This window comes from Onychostruthus taczanowskii, unplaced genomic scaffold (genome assembly GCF_017590055.1).
Source record: "Onychostruthus taczanowskii isolate IOZ18803 unplaced genomic scaffold, ASM1759005v1 scaffold69, whole genome shotgun sequence".
Lineage (NCBI taxonomy): Eukaryota > Metazoa > Chordata > Aves > Passeriformes > Passeridae > Onychostruthus > Onychostruthus taczanowskii.
The window spans coordinates 3,724,398-3,749,038 of record NW_024504676.1 but is presented as its reverse complement, the minus strand read 5'-3'; the positions used below and the strand labels follow the sequence as shown (position 1 = coordinate 3,749,038).

At 47.0% G+C, this 24,641-nt stretch overlaps 1 protein-coding gene across 3 annotated transcripts in view; it reads right to left on the bottom strand.

Moving 5' to 3' along the window:
* The window catches only part of CD151 (CD151 molecule (Raph blood group)), a 32,127-nt gene extending 9,393 nt beyond the window's left edge, over positions 1-22,734 (bottom strand). The window contains exons 1-5 of one of the 3 annotated variants that reach the window (XM_041421119.1): positions 22,619-22,734; positions 9,398-9,518; positions 6,673-6,773; positions 4,016-4,119; positions 2,868-3,059 (exon numbers count right to left, since the gene is read on the bottom strand). In XM_041421119.1, coding sequence (XP_041277053.1) covers positions 2,868-3,059; positions 4,016-4,099 — 276 coding nt within the window. In that variant the 5' untranslated portion in view covers positions 4,100-4,119; positions 6,673-6,773; positions 9,398-9,518; positions 22,619-22,734. The remainder of the gene's footprint in view (positions 1-2,867; positions 3,060-4,015; positions 4,120-6,672; positions 6,774-9,397; positions 9,519-22,618) is intronic. The other 2 variants (XM_041421118.1, XM_041421120.1) reach the window with 2 other exon arrangements.
* Between the last annotated feature and the right edge of the window lie 1,907 nt (positions 22,735-24,641).

Here is a 24,641-nt window from a genome sequence, read left to right as displayed (position 1 = left end):
TGGCAGGCCTTGACACAAGGGCTGGCTCTCTTTTGTTGGGACCTTGTTATGCCTTAACTGACCTGACATAATTTCTCTGCCAAGGAGGGGCAGGATGCTGAGAACAACCAACGGACTGGAAAGCTTATTTATTTTTCCTTGCTCTGTGTAATGTCAGATGCATTCAGGTAGAGCTAAAGTTATGTCACCACAAGCTCTCTGCTCGCTGTGCTGGCTTACAGTGGATAGAAACAAACACATATCCAGCAGACCTTAACAAATCTGAGTCACAAGTAAAACCTTGTGAGGGAGGTAAGTGTATCTACCACCCATGAACCCAACCTGTCTCTGCTGATACACTCCACCTTTATCTCACTGTCATCGTTCCCTCAGGGCCACTTCTAAGTACCATGCTGATACAGGGGAGCAGCAGCTTTCACTATGGACACACACAGAGCACAGGGCAGCTCTCCCTGCTCTTCAGCTGTAGCTGCAAGGCTTTCTTAGAGGTCTGCTGTGGGAGGAGTAGGCCAGCTCTGGCATGGAACTGTAGGGACATGCCCTACTTATTTCCCAAGTCACAAATGTGAGATCACCAGAAGCTCTCTAGCAAACACATGCCTGGACCTGGGTGGGTTCTAAGCAAAATTTACCCTGGCTGTGGCTCCAAGACTGAGTCAGGGCTATTGGGTGTCTCCTCAAGATCTAAAGAGCCCAAATTCCATCCTGTTTCCAGTGAGGTACCAAGTGTTAAGCGTGTTTTCTCTGAATAACACAAAAAATGGTTCAACCCACCTACAACCCAAATAATTATCTGGAGACATCTTTCTACTACCTGAAAAAGAGACAGATAGTAACAATGGTCCTAAATCAGCAACCTCACTTCAGAGGGAGCGTTCCAGGCTGAAATGCAGCAGGAACAGAAATCCTAATCCGTGTGATTGCCTTCTCCCTGTCCAAGGTAGTTGACTAGAAAAGGCAGTGTGATGTGGCCAGGCCCGAAGAAAGTCACCTTCTCTCTTTATAAGCAAGGTCTCCTATTTTCCTGGGACTCTTGCTGCATTTTGACTGAAGTATGATATAACAGTGGTCTGTGTCCTTGTAAAGAGCTTTACTGCAGCACCACAGCCAGCCAGGCTGCAGATCCACTGCCTTGCCTGCTCATGGAGCCAGAGAAACTCCACCTCTGCTGCCCAAGCCTCAGCACAGCACATGGTTAAGGAAGGCCAGTAACAAATGACAAAAAAGTAGCACAGCTGTCAGTGATGAGCAATGAAATACTCACTGAAATACTACGAAAAGTCTTGAAGCGGGCTCATAAAACTCAGTTACATACAAGGCAGGAAAAAAAATTCACAGCTTCGCAACTTTCAAGAGAAAAACAAACTAAAAACCAGATATGTATTTTACAAACATATCCAAAGCTGTCAGTAATCACTTTTTAAAAGCACCAAGGCAGCACTGGGGAGAGCACAGTTCTGTGCTGCTTATACTGCTCCCTCCCATATTTACATGGGTCTCTTGTACAGAAGGAAAGTGGGACTGGCTGGCACAGCCCCTGGGGTGACTGTGAAGCTCTCAGGATTACTGTCTGAGCTCAGAGCTGGCAGAGGCCCCCAGCCAGGCTCACCCAGCCCTGGCAAGCACAGCCCTGTCTCAGATTACTCAGGGCAACCAAAGCAGAGCACAAGCAAGAAGAGACAATAGGTCTGTCACATCCAGCCACTCCGAAAGGACGCGTGGTGTAAGGAGACAGAGTGACCTTTTATTCCCAAGGGAAAATTATTAATTTTCTATGGCAGAATAACAAAGAAAACTCCACTGGATTTTCATACGTAGCTTCTGGCTGGGGGAAAAAGACAAATGGAGATCTCTCTGGCATGGAGAGTCAGTGAAGCAAGGCCAAAACCAACTGCTACAGACCAGGAACCCACTGAACAAGCATCAGCAATGCACTCACTGTGTCTCCCTCTGTATTTTTATTCTCCCTCCCTGGCCCTACTCGGCCTCTCACAGGGATTATCAGTTCTGCATAGCAGTGAAGCATCAGGCTTGCTCACAACTCTTATTTCTGCTCCTCTATCCAAAGTGAAGAGGAGAAATGGAGTTGGTCAGGTGAATGAGGATTTGCAAAGGGAGCAGCTGGTGGCTGAAGTATTTTTTTCTGTACCTGTGAATGCCAAGAGCCACTGATTGTTATTTCAGTCACTGCACTCACCACTGCAGCCCAGACACTAAAACAGACTGCTGCCACACTCCAGACTGAAAGGGAGATTTGAGAGGGAGCAAGGAAAATAGAAACCTCAGGGATGGTAAAAAACTTCAGTGTAGGTGGGTGAGCAGGGAGCTCGGGAAGTAACACAGAAAAAGCTGTAAAAGAAGCAGCAGATTATCAAAATAGTATGGCTCTTTTTTGTGGAAGCAAGACTGAAGTAATTTTTTTGCAATTGAAGAAAATATTGGAAGTTTTCTCATCTTTGACAACCAAGTGGAAAAGTGCATTAATCTGGCTTGAACCTAGTGTCATTAAAAGCTAGTTTTGCTACAGGTCTCTCATATTTTCCTCCCTCTTCCACTTTGCAAAACAGAATATAGAATGGGCAAGGAAGAAGGAAGAGACAAAAGCCGCAAGATTTTGTTTTGAATAGTTTCAAATAGATGTTCTCACACAAAGCACAGGTATTACAACTGCAATTTTTACTCTTGAACCATGCAGCACATTCTTTATGTAGATGAAAGAAAATGTTCCTGTCCCCTGGGACATGGACAGTACTGCTGTCAGGAGCTGGAGACCTTAGTGATATATTTGCTCCAGGACAAACAAATAAGGCTGGTGCACAACACAACCAAGATGTTTCCCCCAAATAAAACAATCAAGCAAAACTCACCACTCTTAGCAGATTCCGCCGCTCTTTGAAGGTGGCACAGCACCCAAGGATGCCAGTGACCATGACCACCACGCCAGCCACCACCAGGATATAAGCAGTTGCAGAGTATGTGCTGGAGGAGAGCAGGCTGATGTAGTCACTCTTCTCAGCCAGGGTCCAGATGCCCACTGCCATCACGGCCCCGCCAGCCAGCTGGGGAGAGAGAGAAGCAAGCAAATGAAGGGTGTCTGAGGCATGGACTTCCTCACCTCCCAGAGCAGCTGGACAGGGACAGCAGGATGTACCACAGCTCTATCAGCTAGCCAAAGATGATTTACATTAAAGGATGGACTCACTGGGACTGGAGCAGGTCCTGAGCTTCAAGACACCCAGTTCAGCACCCCAGATAGCCTGAGATGGAAGCTAGCTAAACCATCTACCTGTGTACAGCAGTTCTTCTCAGACCAGAGTCTTCCCAAATGCAGCCACATTTGGGTTTTGGGCAAATAAAACATGTAAAATCTGTATGACGAGCCTGGCTGGCTAAACTTTAACCCTTGTGACAAGTGAACACAGAGAACCCAACCACATCCCTAGCAGTCCCCTCTCTCCTTGTAAGCCTTCAGCTTCCAGAGGGTTTTAGGCAGTTTCTGGTAAACTCACACGGTTTTTCTTAAAGGTCTGATCTGGACACTCCATTGCTCTCTCCCATGCACCGAAGTAATACACAATCCTTTGGCATCAGTAAATTTTCTGGTGGAAAGTATCACTAGAAGCTCTATAGTGGATTAGCTGCAAGAAGGTGTGTGTCATCTCCAGCACTCCCTCTGCCATTTTGAGAGAAGGAATGGCAAGACAGTGGAGCCCTCAGGCTCCTGGAAAAAGTAAACCAGGTAAAAAAATCAAGGTTTATTTTCAGGCTTCCTGTAATTTTCTGTAATTGGTAACATGACCTAGAAACAGCCATGTGCTACAGGGTCAAACCATAACTTCTGCAGCCTGAGCAGCCAAGCCCGAGCAGTGACATTTCACCCAACAGGACCAAGGCTGTGTCCTACTGACATCAGCACTTCTTCCCAAAGACTTCATTATGCCCAAGGTTTCTGCACCCCTGACACCAAAACTGCAGTGCCACCTCATTGCCTCTAACACAGACTGAGTTTTCTTACCCAGAAAAAGAAGTTGAAGATGAAGAGAAGGTACTTCAGACAGATGGTCCCACATGTTTCCTTCTTTTCTGTATACTCACGCATCTTTCTGGTTCACCAAGTTCCTAAAGAAAAAACAAAACCAGAAAAGCTTGAGTGAGTCAGTCATGACACCACTTCTCCCAGAAGGCCAGCATTACTACCCTCCTCCTGCAAGATCTAACACTTGCAATCTTTTGAAGTAAGCTGGTGAACAAGCCATTCAGCTGATTTCAGGGACACAGGACAGTGTTTGCTCAGATAAAGAGCTCTAGTATCCAGTTGGGTGACCTACACACAAGATCTTGCACAATCCCAGGCCTGTTCTCCAGAAAATCCCAGTCTGGCTCCTGACTTCAGCCTGTAGCTGCTGTTCTCAAAGCGGCAACAGAAATCTTGGTCTCTGATATTTATGGAATAATCTGTCTCCAAGTAATATTATTTTCTCACTGGCATTGGTTACAACTGCCTTAAATAGATCCTTCTCTAAGTTTGGGCTATTTTTGATCTTTACAACTGTAATTGGGAACACACTTGTTATATGTTCAGATGTCCTATCCTTTTTGAACCCTAGCAGTCTGTTGGAGTAATTAATTCTCTTCTTCACTGCTTACTTTCCATGGCCCTTTTCACTGGCTAGCTGTCCCCCAGGGCATTAAGAGGCTGTCCCAGCTACTAAGAGGAAGAAATACAACCCTTGGCTCCAGATGATCTGACAGCATAAAATGCCCCTGCAGATATGCAAGGAATAGGATTTTGTTGTGAGTCAGCCCCAGTGCAGTGTTACAGTTCTGCTGCACCCTGGAGCACATTTCCCAGAAGTGGGTCTGCAGCAAGCACAGCTCCACGTTACTTCTCTGCCTGTTTTCAGACCTCAAAGTCTGAACCTCTCAAAAAAATATCCTCATCATTGCTTGACCAGGCAGACAGGACAAAAGCACTGCACAGACTACTGCTGCCAGCATCACCTGCGTGAGGCAGGATGCAGAAGTGCAACCAAATCCTCACCACTTGCATTCAATTAAAAAATCATCCCTTTGCTCCCACACAGCAAGGAAAAATGCAAACACTGTGCACCAACATCAGAGTGCAATGTTTTCCTAAACCAGCAATTTCCCTGGAAGCAGGAAGGCAAACAGCCTCTACATTTTTCCAGAGGCATGGAGTTCATGCTTAGTTAAAATATAAAACTTCTTCACACAAGTGATGCAAGCTTCCTCCAGGGACCAACTGCAGCTGCCCCCAGCCATGCAGTACAGACTCATCTGCTTTGGCAAAACACCTGACAGCAAAGTGAGAAACGGGTACACACAGTCAGGCTGCACATCAGGTGACTATCAGCATTATCTTTGCCACCACGCTTCTGATGTCTGGAGCCAGATGAACCAAGGCTGGGAATAGCTCATTCTGCAGCATAATTGTTATTTTATTTGCAGGAAACTATTTCCTTGTGCTTCATGCCAGCCCACTCAAAAGCCCCAGCCAGGCCTGTGCTTTAGAAACTAACAAATGAAGCTAACAAGGAAAGCAAGAGTGTGAAAATGCCAACAGTCCCACCCATGCCCATCCCCATCACCATTTCACAAGGAAACATTTTTCTCCGGAATAACATCTGGCAACAGCAGCTGGCAGCAGAATGCTGCTTCACTGGCAAAGGGAGCAGCTCTGAGATGGTGGCACAGATTCAAGGAGAACAACTCTTCAGAGCTATCTCCAGAAGAGATCAGAACCTCCAGCAATGCTCAGATTAATTACCGCGTTGCAGCACAAAAGGGCCCCGGGCTTTGGGAAGGAACGGATGCTGCTGGTACTGTATGCACTGACCAGGCTTGCAAATTCTCCATGAGAAGACGCCCCAAGAACACAGCATGCATGGAAGGTGACAGATTTACAGTTCCCAGAGGCTTCATTAAGCCACAGAACAAGAATGGCAGCAGCAAGGCAGCCACCCACGCCTGCACAGCTCAGAACAGGTACCTCAGCCCAGATCTGAGAGACGCCTTCCAGTAACAGGATTTACTTCTAATATCAGGGCTGTATGCAGAGGAACGTGCACTGCAGCCTTGCAGAGACTGACCAGGGTGTGATAACCATGCTTTCTGTCCTTAGGCTCCTTGGCTCAGTTTCCCTCTTGCTCCTGAGGATTTTAGGAACCAGCCTTCCTTCATTGCTTCCTTCCTTCCATCCGTCCATCTGTCTGTCCCCTACCTATTGCCATACAGCAGGTGCTGGGCCCTAGCAAGGAATACTAACTTGTCCCTCCTTCTGATCCAAGAGCTCAGAAATCCCACTCACAGCTCCATCTAGTCCAGGGTGAGGACTGAGCAGACACACAGCTGAGACTGCACTTGCATCAGATGACAGACAGTCTGAAATCCCTCTCAAGACTGCAGGTCCTGCTCCACCCAGCACTGGGTACAGGCCTTTCAGGCAGCCTGGTTCGCTGCTGGCAGGAGAGGATATGCCTCTTTCCAGAGCGCTGGCAGGGAACAGCTGCAGGTTTATGAAGCAGGGTGAATCACCAGGGATGGCAGACCATGAATCAGAAAGCAATCAGGGCTGTCTCCTGTTTGATCTATCCCTCCTAGCCAGGAGCAGAGCTGATGGCACTTGCTGCCTCTGCATGCCTAATGACTCACCCAGCCAACTATTAAGGGAAAGGCAGCTCTGCAGACCCTCTTTTTGGAAGTCCTGTTTGTGCTCCTTGCCTCACACAGCGTGATCTGCTGCCTCCCATCACCTGCAAAGACAGGGTCAGGCTTCAGGGAGCTATCCTGGTCTTCGGGGAAAGCAAGAGAGGGCAGGAGACTACAGTGAAATGCTTTTCCCAAGGAGCCCCGGCAGCGGGAGGGGGGAACCACAATCTGCTTCCCAAGCTTAGAGTCACTTCAGGCTCTGAGCCTCATGGTCCCAAAAAGCAGAGGTGTTGATCAGTGTCGCAGCACCAGGATGAACAGGAAGGCCTCATCCTGAATTCACTGAGGTAGCCAGGGTCTCTTGCCTTCAGTCATCCTTATAAGAAACCCTCAGTACTGATATGAATCACTCTTGAAACCGGACAAGGAGCAGCAACAGTAATTAACACACATAATTCTGTTCTATTTTAAACACTGAGGAAAAATTCTGTTCTGAATCACTATCAATAATTACACATGAACTCTCTGATGAACAGGAAATTGAAAGCTCTGCCACAAGGGTATATTTACAATTACATAAAAACATATTAATTAAACATGAGCTTCATAATGGGAAGTACTTTGCTAACTGAAAAAGTGGTTAGAAGACTAGAAGTACTTCCATAATGAAGTTTACTTGGTCCAGTCCAACAAACAGCAGCTTCATCAGCAAGTAAAATTTCAGCAAGCAATCAAGGAATACAGGCTGTGAAATTTAGTCACACAATGGGAAGAAGTATTTTTATGGAAGTCACGAGAATCAACAAGAGGTTCCTACTATTCCCACACACACTGCAACAGAAATGACAGAGAGAAATAATTCTCTAGGGAAAACAAAATGCATTAAGCCGAGAGGAAAAAACAAGTGGCAGAACCTGCAGATGAAAAGGAGGGGTAACAATCTGAAGATTAATTCAAGAAACTGGGAGTTGAACAGCTTGAATCCAGCTTCCCACTCTGACACAGACTTTGAGCATAGACTTGCGCAAGTCCCTCAGTCTGACCCTTGCCTCTCTCTTCCTCCCCAGTGCAAGACCCTCATGTTTCTCTAAACGCAGTGATTTTATGAGGATCTGCACTGAGAAACTCTGCTGATGGAGGAATGCCATCTGAGAGGCACGACAGGCTCCAGGTGACTGGCAAATTGGCAAAAGCCCGACAGCAACACGATTTCACGGACTCAAAAGTGCTTTTGCCAGCAAATACTATTTCAGGCAGTGAACTGGAACAACCTTTTCATGATTAGTAAAATACATGCTTATAATGAGAGGAATGCCTGGTAAAGCGATTTTGACAATAATTTATGAGGCTTGCTGGTTCAAATACATCAGAGATTGAGAGATGTTAACAATGAATTATAGGAGTAACAGTGAATAACAGTGGAATAACAGTGAAGCAAGGAGGAACCTATGCAAACATCCCAAAAAAATAAAAAACATAAAGAGTGAGCTCATCCTGCCCTGTGACTGCAAGTCACAACCTCCTAGGAGGGTAAGACTACACAGTGCATGACTGCCAGGCAAAGCTGGGATCACATCAAACATGAAACCATTCTATGGTCTGATTTTCTTGGGCTCTCATCCTACCACAACTGAATCCTTAGGACAAACTGGACCACAAGAACTTGCCAGATGTTGAGCAGTATGGCTCCAGTTCTGGGTGCTGAGCATCTGGGAACACAAGCTTTGCACAGACAACTGTGAAATCTAAAATTTCAATGGCAGGACTTGCTCTGTCTGTTCCACACCATGCCACTGTATTTTTCTTTGCAGACCCAAAGGCACACATAGGCATGCACACAGAGCCCAGCTCAGAAACCATATGACATGCACATACACACACACACACTCCTGCTGGATAGACATTCATTTAGTCATCCCAGACACTGCTTGGTACATTTGCCTCAACTTGCACAGTAACAGCACTTAATTAAACAGCAAAGAAAGCCAGGCCTGCAGGCTTTTTCTGCACAACGTGCCCTAAAGCAGCATCTGACAGATGGGGAAAAAACAATGCCAAAGAAAATGAATAGCTCCCAGGCCATTAAAAGCATCATTATTTTAAAGTATTGATTTTTGAGTGATAGGAAGCAAATAGGTATCAAACACTTCAGTGACAACTATTGCACAGATAACTCATACACCACAACTCAGATAACTTCTACCATCTTTGCCAAAGCACACAAGAAAGCCTTGCTGCAGGAAATCCCACCGTGCCTATGCTGTAACAAAAGTGCAAATGCAGGGCACACTGCTGGCCTGGAGGGAAATGTTCCACTGGAGACCATCTGAGCTGGGTCAGAATACCCTGGCAGCCATCAGCAAACAGAGCAGACGTCCTTCCCTCAGTATGTGCAGTGCAGGTGTGGGCCAATAACTTTCATCTTCAGCAAACTCACTGACATTCTTCGTCAAGGCTAAACTCCAGCCTTTAAAAGCATGACCTCTCTTGAGTTCCCTCTCTGTAAGATGAAAACATTACCACTGACACTTTACCTACCCCACTGAACATCTTCAGAAAGGGCCTTCAGCTGCTTCCAGCCTGCCAGAAAGCAGCTAAAAGTAATTTAAGTAAAGCCTTCCCAGGAGAGGAATTCTAAAGCTTGCAGGTAAAGAGGTCAAATTCACACCATGCGCCATTATCCACCCCAAATTGACAGCCAACATGGATCAGCAGTCTTGACACTGACCTTTCACCACCAAAGCAGGTGACAGCACCAGTGCAAATGTTCAGTCCCCTTCAAAGGCTTTTTTCCACCCCCTCTCTTCTTGATGGCTCTAGTCTGCTGCTGGATTCAGGAAAGCAGAAAGCTGAAGGAAAAAAAGAAGAGAGATGCAGAGAATCATGAACTATGCCAAAGATAATTCTGAAATCAATATATGATTATATGCTTTGCCATCAAGTCCTTTAAGTAGGGAGCACATGATTTCAGAATACCTGTTATGGATGCATTTGATTAAACTGTGAAGTGTGCACTGGATAACAGGGAAGAGCTTAACTGCAGCAGGGGGGAGCATGAACATCTTCTGCTGGTAGAAAGCTGTCAGAACAGGTTTGTATTTACTGCTGCATCCTGTAAATGCTGCTATCAATTCTGTCAAGGCTGTGTACACAAAATGACAGCTCATTCTGGTGCAAAAGGCCTGAAAGCGATTCCATGAGAAAGCTCAGGAAGATCCTTCTGTGCAGTGCAAAGCCCTTCTTAGTGTTAGTGCCTTGAAGCAATCAAGTTTTCAACCTGGCCATGGGCAACCCCAGCCTCTCTCCTTCTTCAGCTCTCCCTTCTGATGAAGCCATGTAGCCACTGATAACCACATTCCAGTCACAGGGTTCATCCCATCAAGATTCAGTCATGGCAAGTAGGTTGTGGCTTTCTAGCAGCACAGTGGCTTCCAAGTCCTCCCTTTTGCTGCCCACATTGAGTGTACCAGTGCAGAGACACCTCACCACATCACCTTTTCAGAAATATCCTCCAGTGTGCCCAGCCCACGGCAGAGCAACAGGCTGAGGGCCCTTGCTAGCACTCCATCTCTCTAACCTTGGCATGTCATCCTGGGGCTTGTCATTTCTGTGGAGGCAGCTAGGCTGCGTAAGTTTGTACTGGAAATGGCCTCTAGCATCCTCTCTTTCCCCTGCTTTTCTAAGGTAGAGGGTCCCAACCAGCACAGTATGGACAACACACCTTCATTTATAACCAGCTTGGATCATGCCTGCTTCCATTCCCTATGAAAAATGATGCCAATAAGGGACAGGAATTTGTTGATTCACATTACTACACACAGCCTCTGGACCACAAAAACATCTCTTCAGAGAAACAAGTGGAAATTCCATTTCTTGCACCACTGGAAAGCAGGTCAAACAAAGTTTTTGGGTTCATTAATTAAAGGTCAGATAAGGGAACTTTCTGAGGAACTACGGACAGGAGAAAAGGCACAGTCACCTAGAAGGCAAGCAATAGTTCTTAAGAATCCTCCTGAGGCTGGGCCCAAACTCTCCAAGACCAGCCCTAGTGCCCTGCCCTTTATTCATCTGCTTCATGCAGCTCCCGGCTTTTCAGAAGGGAAAGCTGAGCCAGGACACAAAGCTCAATGCTTTGCTTCCATCTCAGCATATTGGAACGTGCTGCAAAGTCAAAGTACTTGTGCCATGGACTGGGGAGAATGCAAAACACAAGTCAGGCATCCACCGAGGAGGAAAAGCTCCTTCTAAAGGATTGTCATTTAAATTTAGGGGGGCCGGGGGGAGCAGGCACACAGAACAGATTTTGGTCAAAATCCCTCCTCCCTGACATCTTTGGCAGACCCTGCTTGACCCTACCTCTTGACTGGGAGAGCACTTTTCCAAAGAACTGAGAGAGGGTAAGTTCGTTCCCATTCTGGGAGTCTGGGAGGATCTCAGATCAACAGTCTGTGTCAAAGCAACATCTCCATGGGCACATGACAGTCCTGCTGTCACCCCTCAGGATGCTTGCCAAATCCCTCCTTTCTTCTGCCCTGCCTCAAGGTGCTGTGGTTTGAAAAGACTCCTCAGGAGAGATGTAGCCCCCAAACTCCTGCTAATTTTGGTAAGAGCCAGGTATTCAGAGAGAAGCTGTATGCCTAACACACCTGAGCAGTCACCTGCTCTTTGAGACAAGACTGTCTCTCCAGAGAAGAGCACTCAGACCTTTCACTCATATTTTCAAGACTGTTTACTGCCCAGGGGAGGGGCTTACTGAAGCATAAATAACAATAAGTATAAATTTCAAACTCAGCAAGGATTTACATGTTCAGCACCACCCACATACCTGCAAATTAAGTGTTTTATGAGGGGGTTAGCCAAACCGGGTGAGGCAATGCCTGGCTGTGGGATCCTTGAGGATAACAAGGACCTTGGCATAAAACCAATTTTACAACCATTAAGAAAAGAAAGCATAAGAGAGAAAGATAAGAGTGATCGAGCGTGCCTGGGACTGTGTGTCTGTATCCTAGCACTGTTTCACTACAAAGCAAACAAAAAGCCCTTCCCTGACAAAACATTCACAGTCAGCCCCAACCTGAGAGCAGAAAGCCCATGTCTCCTGCTCCCAGAAGTGGGTAAGCAGGGAAACAAGCAGCCCCTCCAAGCACCTAGTCCCCATCAGGAGCTGGAAGGCAGGCAGAGACCAGCACCCAAGTGTGACCAAGGGAAACTCCTTCTGCGTCAAACAACCTCCTCTTGTATCCCACAAGGCCTCCTTTATCCTGAAGGATCCCAAAGCACTTTACACTATTTATACACAGGAACCACTTCACTAGTCATTGAGCTGAGGAGAGGAACAATAACCTTCTCTTTTCTCTCACTGGAAGCTGCAGAAATCAGTGCCTGGCTGTGTTTGCAGAGAGCTCACAGCAATGAGAGTTTGACACAACAAGGAGCAATAGTTCAGATAGGTCAGGGTCAGCCAGCAGACAAGGCAAACTCTTCACTGCAGCCTACTATTGGTATTTTAAATTCTATTTTCCCAACTCTGCTCATGGGCATTGTGGGATTCTTTTTGTTTGGGGTTTTCTTTTCCTTTTTTTTATTTTTAAGCAGGGCTTTGTCTGCACTGGAGAATTTACCAGTAGCATTAAACCACATTTCTAAACAAAACATTTTGTGCCAAATCAGCTTTCTGCCTGATCCCTTCCTATTCATTATCTTCCTATTCATCCCACTGTTTTTGAGCCCAGCGCTCTGAAGCAAAGCCTCTGGGTTCTCAGTGTTTTCAGAGAGTGCTCACAAAACCTCCCTGCCCCGTAGTTATGCCAGTACTAGAACCAAGTCAACAGGCACTAAAAGTCCTGGGAAGATAGAAATCCTCCCAGCCTCCACAAAGCCTATTCAGGCAAACCTCAACACAAATTTCAAAGCACTCTCCAAATAATGTAGTAGTGATGACCATTTTTTCACTCTCTACAAAAAGCTGGGTTTTTACACAGTGGTTTGAGCTGAGGGCAAAGACTAACCAAAGAACACTGTGCTGCATTGTAGCTCCTACACAGTCACTCAAAATTTGGCTGCAGTCCTAGTGCAGTTTTGCTCCCTACAAATCTGTACATTGAAAAGGTGTTCAGCTAAAAGCCAGTAGATTTTCTACCTCCCCACAGTGTCAGGTGCATATTACATGGCAGATTGTCATCTTCACTGCACCAAACTCACAAACAAATCATAGGCCTTAAATCCCAGGGTCAAAAACTTATGCAGCAGTATTTGGAAGAGAGAGCAGGCAATTTGTGTGCCACCACAAGGTACATCTCTAGCCTCTCAATCACACAGTGTTCTATAATCTCACTGCCTGAAAGATCCTCTGCCTCCTCAAAGCACCCCAATAAAGAAAAAAGAGAGCAGGTTATAACAGGAGCACAGAGAGATTAAGTGCCTCTCCCAGCAGAGAGAAGGGGTGAATTTGCACTCCTCAACATCCATCCTCCAGCAGCCAAGCTGTCCTGTCTTTTGGAAGACCAATGCAGAACACAAAACCATCAGCCACAAAGTTTTCATGTTACTTGTTAGCACTGCCTTGCCTGTGCCCAAGACACCTGACTGCAAACAGCACAAAGCAAGAGGTGCACAAAAACCCACACCTGCTTTAGCTTTTGTACAAAACTTGTTTTGAGTGAATTGTTCCTGTTCTCACTTTCTGTGGTGCAAACAAGGAAATCAAGTCTCTGGAGTCATCCCACACATCTTTCCCAGGCAGCCTGCCTCAGCGTAAACTCCACTAAAATAATATTTTAAAAGCAGTTCACAAGGGATTTGGCAATGGAAACCAAAGTTAACATTCTTACTGCTTCAGACCTGTTGCTGATTAGCTCAGGACCTGTGCCAGCCATGCCAGAGAAATCCTCTGAGCAAGCCAGCAGTGGAGCAGGTACCTGCAGTACCAGGACAGTACTGCACAGACAGAAAAGGGAACATCATGCAGACACAGAAAGGGGCAACAGCAGCTCTCACCTCATCATGGCAGCCACGGATGCCAGTGACAACTTCAGGAGCCTCCTTTTCTACACAGGATATCCTCATGTGGAAACTCACATCTGGAAATACCCGCTTTCCCAACAGCAGGACCAGGAATGGACAAGAAATCTCTTCTGACCATCAGTCCTTATATATATCCCCAGTAACACTGTCTCTAGAGTTGTTCTGAAGTGGTCACTGAACAATTTGAGGAGTTATATTCCTCTCTATAGCTAAAATCACTTTATTAGAGTCAGATCAAATATCAAGCACAGTCAAGGGCAATTAAATGACATTTCATTTCCCAGAGCTCTAAGTCGAAGTTCATAGGAGCTGTCTCTCTCCTGTTGCTATAGGAGCAGTGCTGGAAACAACGCTCAATCCACGCTGCATAAAGCTGCCTTGAAAAGGATCGTTCTTCCAGTAAAATTAAACAACTCCCAGCCAAAAATAAAACATTCCTCCCCCTTCCGCCCTGCCCTTGTGTAGCACGTTTTAATGACTCCACCAAAACCATTTACGCAGCTGTTTTGGGGGCAGCCTGCAAACTCGACCGGGAGGCACCAGCATGTGAATAAACAACCGGGAGGCAAGGGCTGCCTCCAGGCAATTACTCGCTGGCCCTTCACCAAGGCTGGCAGCAGGAAACAAGCTACAAAGAAATCCCTGGTTCCACAGCAAGCACCACTAAGCTCCAAAGAAATCCCCCAGCCCCATGGCAACAAGGGCTTCCCTGAAACACCGGGCTCTGCCGGTGGCACGGGGAGCTGGGCTTGCTCTGGTCTTCTCCACAGATTCAAGCAAAGGCACAAGCAAAGGGCAGCTGTCCATGAGGGTGCAGAGCCACAATCAGCACAGCAACTTTGGCAAGTCTGTCTCAGTGTACATCCTGGTTTTGGCTGGGATAGAGTCAGTGTTCCCCATAGTAGCCGGTGCAGTGCTTAGTTTGGATGTAGCATGAGAACAATGTTGATAACAAACATGTTTTGGTTGTTGCTAAGCAGTGCTTACTCTAGATCAAGGACTTGTCCGTTTCCCACGCTATGCCATTAAGGAGGTGCACAAGAAGGGAAGGACCATGGCCAGGAGAGCTGACCCAAACTGGCCAAAGGGATGTTCCATGCCATGGAATGACAGCTGATCCAAACTGGCCAAAGGGATGTTCCATGCCATGGAATGACAGCTGATCCAAACTGGCCAAAGGGATGTTCCATGCCACAGAATGTTGGGCTCAGGATATAAACTAGGGGGAGCTGGTCTGGAGCTGCTGGTCACTGCTGAGGGACGGGCTATGGAGTTGTGTTGTGCACCATTTGTCTCTTGGGGTTTATTCCTCTGTCACTCTCCTTTTCATTACTACTATTATTATTAAAATTATTACTACTATCATTATATTTTACATTGCTTCAACTGATAAATTGCTCTTATCACAATCCATAACTTTTAATTATAATATTTTACTGATTCTTCACCCCATCCCATCAGTGCCGGTGCATGAAGGAGGGGTGGCTGCATGGTACATAATTGCTGGCTGGGGTTAAACCATGACAGTGTAATCATCCACTTCATTTAGAGCTGGCAAGGAAAAGAAAGTGGGAAAGGATTCTAACAGATGCCAGCACAAAACAGCTGGACTTCAAAGGAAGCAGAAAAGTGCTGAAGGGGATTTCTCCACCAAACACCCCCCTGTTAACTTAGCACTCTATGAAGAAGCTTCAATAAAGGAAAGCCTAAAGTTACTTTGAAACTTAATCCTCCCCACAACCACCCCATCCACCTTAGAGGTCAATTTTCAAGTCAGGAGGAACCATTATCATCTCATCCCATCTCCTGTTATTTTAAAGCTTAACATTTAAAGGCTAGAAGCAGTCCACTCTATATTCTAGAGTAGCACATTCTACCCTGGAATAACCCTCAAATACCAAGAAGACTCAAGAACACTTCAGGAGATGGGAGAAACCATACTTTGTTCCCTCAGAAGCCTCTAAAAACATAACTGGCACATCCCCAGCATGCAGACTTCTTTGAGCTCAGCAGAAAGCAGCAGAGCACTTTGCTCTCTGTTGCTGGGCAGACTCATTATCCACCTTTCAATTCATCCAATGCCATTAGTGAGCAGGAGGGGAAAAGCAGTCCATAGCATGGCTCACTTGTAGGTTAAGACTCTCAGAAAGTCCTTAAGCATTAAAAGCAAAACATACCCAAGAGAAAATGCAAGAACAACACAGTCAAAAGTTTCTGAAGAAACCGAGTCACTATCTTCAATACTAAATGCCCACTGTGAAAATGAGGTTACTCTAGCATAGACAAGGATAGAGGAACCCAGAAAACAAAACTCATCTCTTGATTTTGAAGAATTTAGAAAAACCCTAAAATCCATGCTGGAAATAACCAGGTCAATTCTAGCACAGAAAATATTCCTCCTATTACTCACCTGAGCCAAAAGAGTGTTCTAGCTCTGACTGCCCAGGGCAGGATAATGCAGGGAGAGGGGACCAGAGCTGGCCACACATGGTTATCAGTGCCAAAAATTATGAGGATACTGATGATCCACAGCAGTTGTGCCCTTATACACAGGGAAACCAGCTTCCTACTTATCCTACTGTAAATATGTTACTGATAAGAATCACATTGATGTAACTACAATAATTTATTTTGGCTACTCTCACTGCTCTCATGTAAGCTGGCTTCCCCCTCCCTTCTTTTTTTCTTAAAAATTGTTAAAATTCTCAATGAAGTAGAAACAATAAAACCCTTTTTTCTACAAGGTGGTTCTCTTCCACATGGAGACAGCTGCAGCCAAAGTAAAGCTCATGACACCAGTGAAAGCAGAGGTTTTCCTCTGCAACTGCCTGCTTTTCCCTCCTCCCAGGCTTCTAGCAGCACACCTGTGAGTCAGGATGCACATTCCACAGTGCCTGAGGGCACAAACAGCCCGCTGAAGTCAGCAACCACGATCTTGTCCCGGTCTAAGCACAGTTGTTTAAGTTTCCTTTTTTCTTCCTGTCTCGGACACACTGCATACACCAGAGGTGAGCCCTGTGGGGTGCACAATGGACAGAACAGGCTTTTGTTTGGCTCTCCAGAGCCCATTTCTGAGGCTGAGCACAGCCTCATTCCTCAAACATGAGCTCAGCGGACACTTGCACTCTTTCCCTGCTCAGGAGAAGGAAAAAACCCAGACAACTGGGACTGAAAGGTGCAGGAACCAGCCTGACAGTTCTTCTTCCCCAAATATAGGAAGAGGTCCTCCCGATAACAAGAAATAAGTCCTTTCAAAAACCCTCCAAGTGGACAAGGCACATTGGAGACCACACCAGATGTCTCCTGACCTCCAGCAGACCTCCCGCCTTTAGCCAAGTCTCCCAGCAAAGATGGAAAAGGGCACATAGCAAGGGGGAACCTGCAACCAACCACAGGTCAATTCCTCAGCAAGTGCTACTTCCACACAGGACTGGACTCACCCTTGCCATGCTTCCACAGCCAAAAGCACAAGCACAAAGCCCAACACTTTCCCATCCACGCATTCCTTGCACACAGCACCTGACACAGAGCCACGAGACTTTCCTGCTCCCACGTTTCCATGTGCCTGCCTTCTGCACTCACTGGACACCCCTGTGACGGCACACACAGCTGCCCAGCACCTCCCTGGGAGCTCTGCATGCACCTCGCAGTGACCGTGGAGAAAAGGAGCCAACCATCTCTGTTCCCAGGGCAGTGTGGGGGTGAGATGTGGGATATGAATTCCTCCCTTCTGGATTCCACCAAAGCTAAGAAGAAAAACTGACATTCACAAGCCATGACTCACGCCTGCCTTGTCAGACACTACTGAAGTCCTGCTCACTGCCTGGCACGTCAGAAATGTCAGCATGGCTGCCATCTGCCAGTTGGCTCTGACAGCAGACAAATTTCACCAAAACCATCCTTCCTCCTTATTTTCTTTAATGTTGCACCGTGGTGGACAGTGAGGGTCAGAGTACTCCCTAAAAACCATAGAGGCATTGTGGCTGCTACTTTAGCAGATAATAGGTCAGCAACTCACTCCAGACAAAACAAAAACCTCTCCCACAGTAATTCCTACCTCCCACAGTAATTCCTACCTCAAACCAGTCTTGGTCCCAGTTTTATCTGAATTTCATTAGTGAATGAGCCAACTAATCCATTGTTCATCCTCCAGCTATGCTGGTAAGTCATATGCTTGTACTGAAAGAGCTGCCAAGGATTACTTTCAGTCCGTGTTGAGCTGATTGCAGTCCTTTCTGAGATGCACCTACCGAGCTGTACAGCACTTTTCTGACTGGGACTGGATGGTCCAGGAAGATCACCAAGATCCAAAACACACCTGTTATTCCACCATGCAATGCCAATAGTGCAAACAGTAATCATCGGCTTGATCCTTCTCCTGTCCACTTCTTCTCCAAAGGAGCAGAAGTGTTCCAGGGTGAGGTATCAGACACGTTTTCACCTCATCCATTTGTACAGCATAGCAGATCTTTCTTCCACAACATCTCCAAAAGGTGTTTCTTCCTTCAAACCTATCCCTCTCCTACAGTGGCAAAGACATCTGGGAAACATGCTGCAAATTTCAGCCCAACTCCACCATTTCTCAAGAGTGTCCAACTTCCAGATCACAGCTACAAGGACAGATTTCACCAAAGCACAGGCACTCACCTTTACAACTCTTCCCACTCCCCACTGCTGCTTTCTTTCTTATAAAAGCCAAGAAAACCTGGGTTGAACAAGTGAACTTTGCTCCTTTTGTATCCAGATCTGGCACCAGCCACAGATAAGAAACAATGGTCAATGCCAAACATTTTATGTCACCGACTTCTGCCTCGGCTTTTCTTTATGAAGCCTCATTACCACCGCCAGGAACAACCTGTGGGTCTGAGCTACATCCTCTCTTGCACCTCCCACATGTTTCATTTCCCCTCTCTTAAGAGGCTGTGCCACACACCACATCCTCCACACTCCCTCTCTGGGATACACTCACCTCAGCAGATAGGAGAGGCAGCTCCATGGCAGCCTACAGGGATGCAGGCAATGCAACATCAATCAGAGCTGCACAGTGTGTATTTCTTGGCTGCACCCTGCAGCTGTCTGCAGCTCAGCACCCAAATGAACTTAAACAGCTGCCAAGGACCCTCCCTCAACTGTTGCAGAACAGAATTCCTGATGTCCTTCCTTATCCCACTAAACCAGTATCCTGCCTCCAATAATGTCCACCACTACTGGCATCAAAAGCATGCATGAAATACACCTCACACACACATATATACATATGTATATATATATATATATATGTGTGTGTGTATGTATGTATGTATGTATGTATGTAACTCCATGAAAAGCCCAGCTGGCATGTCATGGCATCAATTCACACTTGCATCCTTCTAAGGAGATAGACACACTTTCAGTCCCATGTTGAGCTTACTGCACTCTGGCCATACAGAGCTGTATAGCATTTTTCCAGCTTGGACTGGGGTCATAACCACCTGACCAGCACAAGGAATTCAGGCTAGAAACATGGATCAAGCTGGTCACACCCAAATGCCCAGATGCCAAAACATATCTCTTACTCAGCCATGAAATTCCAGGAAAACAGTAATCACCCTCCTGCTCATTTTGCCAAGAGTTTTATTACTGCCAGCAGCCAGGACACAGCCCTGAATCCATTCCCCAGGACCCCAGGCTGTTGAGATCACAACCAGAGGAGTCTGGCAGACAGACCAGAAAGGAGCACTGAAGAGAGATGCCCATCAGCCGTGCTGCTACTATGGCAGATCCCTGCCAAGAGGGCCTGGCAGCCAACAGCTTCTGTGCTGTGGGGAAGGATGGAATGAGGCACTCTCCACAGAACTGACAGAACACCTCACCTCCATTCCACACACCTGCCATTCCTCATTTCTCCCTCCACACCCTGGCTTCAGACACAGGGTAGAAGGGAAAAGCACATTTCTCACAGAGTGGGAAGATGGTCACCATCCTGAGGAAAAGCTCTGCCAAAATGCAGTACAAAAAAAGAATGGAAATATGGGATGGTTTTACAGTGACATTGTTCATTTCATTTCAGCTTTGCTGTGGTAAAAGAAAAACTACATTCGGGGTCTGAAAGGCAGGATGAGCAAGTGAGACAGAAGGAGACCTGGCCAACACCCTTAGGATCTTGAAGGTTCTTAAACGACCAGGGAGATTTAGGTTTCTGCTCCTCAAAGCCAGAGAAGCTGAGATGAGCTGTCACTTCTATGAGCCCTCCTCCCTCAGGCTTTCCATGACCTCAGCTGTCACTGCACATACCCAGGAGAGCTGGAGATAACCCAGTGTTGAGCTCAAGAGCAGAATACAGTAAAGTTGAGGCGTAGAACATCCTCTCAGGAGGCTTAAGCAACAAGGCTGATGAGGCCATGGGAGATAGTAATGGTAAACTGGGACATGAAAAAGCACAGCTATCCTTTTTGTTTTTCAGAGGCTGTCAATTTTTTTTCTTTCTAAGCTTCTGCCTTAGAAGGCACACAAAGAACAGAGGGACAGCATGACTGCTTTACAAATCATCAAATCACCTGGAAATGCCAGAGAGGATAGTCTGCTACAAGCAGACTATCACACATGGTGATAAGAGATGTTACACAAACAAACACATGTAAATACACATTTTCCTTCCATCCATAACCAATAATTCAATGTGTTTGTGAGCTAAGAAGCCAAACTATGTAGAAGGAACAAGTGAATTTGCCCGTGGGATAACCTGGCTGGAAGAGACACAGCTCTCCAATCAACCCCCTCAGGGCTGTCTCAAGAGCTAGGTAGTTGTTTGCCTTCTGTGCATGTGTGATGGAAACAGTTCAAGTCATGATACGACTTTTATTTGCTGGGAATGATAGGCCTGCTGGAAAGTTCCTAAGGGGAAAGAGAGCCCTTCACAGCCACTCCCACGGAGCATTTTTGCTTGACAAGGGAATACCAGCAGCTTTCTTCCACCCCCTTATTGAAGAATGTATCACACCCAAAGAGAGAAACTTTCGGACGCTGCACTGCAAGTAAGCAGCAAATAAAACCCCTTTAACACACCTGCTTTGAGTTAGGAGAAATAAAACTGGTTAAACACTCACCAAATGTACCACAAGAGGGATTAACCACCTCAGAGTCCAGAGCAAAATGAAGCGTCACACACGGGACATTATTTCAAGCACTCAGAAAAGCCATTTTCTTATTGATCCCTGAAGCCAGCATAGAGCAGGGAGTGCCAGGACTTTTACCAGGCAGCTGGGGGGGTCATTATGCTCCACTGCAGAAGCCACAGGACAATGAACACAAGCAGCAGTCTGGAATTAAACATGCTTTTTGCAGAAATACAGCATATGACCAGAAGTATATACAGGTCAGGAGCTCAAAGACATCATCAGCAAACTATAGAGCAAGGATGTGATCTGAGGTGAATTACATGGAGGAGCTCAAAAGCTGCCACCTCCTCCAGCTCGCAGCTGAAGCTTCCAGCAAGGGCATCTGACGCAGAAGTGCTGGCACACCAGAGCAGCTGCAGCAAACCAGAGCCCACCTGTGCAAGCCAGCGTTGTGCCTTTGACAGGGACCTGTCACCAGATGAATAAAGCATAAGTGATGCTACCCCAGCTTCCATCAATCCACAGACTGGGAACTGCCTGTCCTAGGCACTCAAAATGCTTCAGAGAATATAAATGCACTGAAACTTTTGCACTGACTTTTCCAATTACCACAAGCTCAGCAACAGCTCAGCCAAGACAGGCACTCTGCTCCCTCCACCACAGACAGTCCTTTGGCAGCAATGACAGTCACCCAGGAGGACTGGGGCGGACATTTGCCTTACTGGTGGCACGCTAAGAGAGCCTTCAGCCTCCACGACACCAGCTGGTAAGACCACCCATCACACCAAAAGCTTCCCTAAGAACCTTGGCAATGGAACATGAAAGCCTCAAAGCAAATGTGTTTTCTCAAAAGGAACATCTTTCAAAACTGAACAAATGGCCTCTGATGGGTGATGCTATTTCAATCAACCCTTTTTCTACCACATGAACCCTCAGAGAAAGCCAGGAAGCACTGTAGGAGGACAAAGGAAGTGAAGCAGCGCAATTTAAGGGATGCTGTAGGGTAGCCTGAAATAAAGACATGTCACTGCTAAAACTCAACAGGATACTGCAACAAGTTGATTACAAAAGCCCTCAGGAAAAGTCAGACTTTAAAAATAAAAAAAATTACCAAAGTTTATGTTCATCATGAGAGGACAGGAAGAAGCTACTAGTAAAGACTCCTCATGTCAAGCAACACCACGGTGCAGAAATAACCCATTGCCATCAGCTCCCCATCTGATGCAGCTTCCAGAAAAAGAAGGGAACAGAACATGGCCTGGGCTGTGTGGTAAACAAGCGCTCGTTCTCCCCCTCCTCCGCCTACAAGGGTCCTACAAGCCCAGCGTAAAGGCCAACTCTTTATTTGTACAACAGGGAAATTTAACTGAACAAAAGGCGGAGGGGGGTAATAATCGTTTCACAAGATTTATGGCAACATTCAGAACACCTTCACTAATTCCGCGGGCTGTGCAAAGTTTATGACACCACCCGCAACAGGTTAAAACACTTTTCTAAGGGGGGGAAAAAAAAAAAACAACACCAACAAAGCATACAAGGGCCAAGCCCCTGCAGAGCTGTGCAATGCCACAGGGCGCTGAGGGGAAGCAAAGCGGTGCTGCGGTAGAGCCGGGGTCGGGTGGCCGCGGCCAGGTCCCCACGGGCGCGGAGTGCCGGCAGGGACGGATGGAGCCCGGGCCCCGCTGCCTCACACGGGGCCCGGGGCCGCGCTGCGCCCGGCTCTCCCATGCCGCCGCCCAAGCCCCTTCCCCGGCCCCGCTCCCCCGGGGCCGCCGCGCCCCCGGCCTCCCCGTCCCACCGGTGCCGCCATTTCGGGCGCTCCGCCTCACCCTGGGCCGCCGCTCCGCGCCGCCGCACGCCCCGACCTGCCGCGCTGCGCGGGAGGGAGGCAGGCGGGAGGGACGGGAGGCACCCTCAGGAGGGCGGGAGGGAGGCGCGGCCGGCCCGGCCCACCCCAGCCCGGGCCACCTCCCCCGCCTGCCGCCCGCTCTCGGCCGGCCCGGCTCGGCTCGGCCCGGCCCTCTGGCCGGGGCAGGCTGCCCGTGCTTTGCGGCGCCGTCCACAACCCGGCTCTCGGCTCCTGCGGCTCACGTTGCCGTTTCCGTTGCCGCAGGCAACACGTTACAGCGAACTCCAGATGGAGCGGCTTTTTTGGTGTTTTGGTTTTTTGGGTTTTTTTTTCCTTTTTTTTAAGGCGTCAAACCTTGCTTGTTAGAAGTGTTCTCCATGAAACACCCTGCAAATCAAGATCAAGCCCTGACTGGCACATTGCCTCATCCTCCCATTACCTCACTCGAGCCACAGCACGCATACTTTGTGCTAAGCAGCAGCCCTGGGCGAGGGATGCTCCCAGGAAAGGACCCGAGCCCTCAACACGGCTGAGGGGCCTCCCGTGGTTTTTCAGAAGTGGGATGAGGAGAGGAGATCTGGCAGGGAATGGGGAGGCCAGTTTAGAACCTCCTCTGTACTTCCCTTAACTTCTGCATGTGCCCAACTCAGAAATCACTTCATCCTTTGCAATGGGTAATCTCACTTTAGCTCAGAGCTGCCGGAGAGCCAAGTGATCAAATAGAGCCTTGGGGGATCAGCTCGCGGGTGCACTGACAGATTTGTTGCAGGGAATACGTGGCAGAAGTTGGAAGCCACAGGAGCCACTGGCCCCTGCCAGGTCCTGGCCCTCCTTGCTGGAGCCCTGGGTAGCTGCCACACTGGTCCACTGCCTTCTTGCCATGTCCAGGGATTTCATGCCCAAACAGGGAACCACATTATCCCCCCACCACGGCAGATTTGGGTCAGCAAAAGGGTATGACCAGGCACAAAGTGCTTCTTTGTGCTTGGGAGAGCCTGCAGGTACAGGCGAGATACACCACAGGACCCCACCTCCCTGTCCTCAGTTTATTGCTGGAATAATAGATTTTTTTTTTTTACTGCAGATACTTGTTTACCTTGAGAAGACTAATTTTACTGGTCAGGTCTCCTGTGGACTAGTATTTTCAATGTTTGCAGCATCTTATATATATATATATATATATATATATATATATATATATACACATATATACGTATATAAACATGCCCTGCAGGCTGGAGAGGCTGGAGCTGGATTATCTTAGCCATGCCAACCAAAATTTCCGTGTGACTCATCAACAGCCAGATAAGTAATGAGCACCTCCTAACAAAGCTCTGAACTGCAGGGCCCTGGCTCTATTGGCACTGAATGGGAGATTGCCAAAGAGAGCATTTGAAGGTGTATAATGGGCTGTGAGATACATTTATAATTGGAGATTAAGTACTTGGTCTATATATGTTACATACAGGTAAAGATATTATGAAAGAAAGGCCTTATGAAATCAGGCCTAGCTCTGAATTACCAGCTGGCCTGTTACTTCTTCTAAGTGCAGCTAGCTCAGTTCCCGGGTGAAGAAATCTTGACAATGTGTTTGCATAACAACTTATTCTTAGAGAGGAAAATAAGTTGCACCTGTAATAAACAAGAAATCTGCCCCACAGGGAATCGTGAACAAAATATGTAAACTAACCAAATATAGAGACATTTGACAGACGTACACCCTAGCCATTTACCAGTCAATAAACTCTCAGTGTATTGTTAGCCAATTAGGTCTAAGTGCCTTCTGATATTTCCTATAAATATGAGCTTTATGAATTAAGAATTGGCTTTTCTGCATGAAGAAACTGAGTCCCATCTACTTATTAGTGCAACAAATATATATGCTTATAGTCTAAGCAATCAACAAGTAAAAAGATCATGAAAACACACAAACAGAAGAAGGTGACAGGAGAGAAAATAATAATGTGTGAGTGACTGCATGATCCCTATAACAGGAACTCATT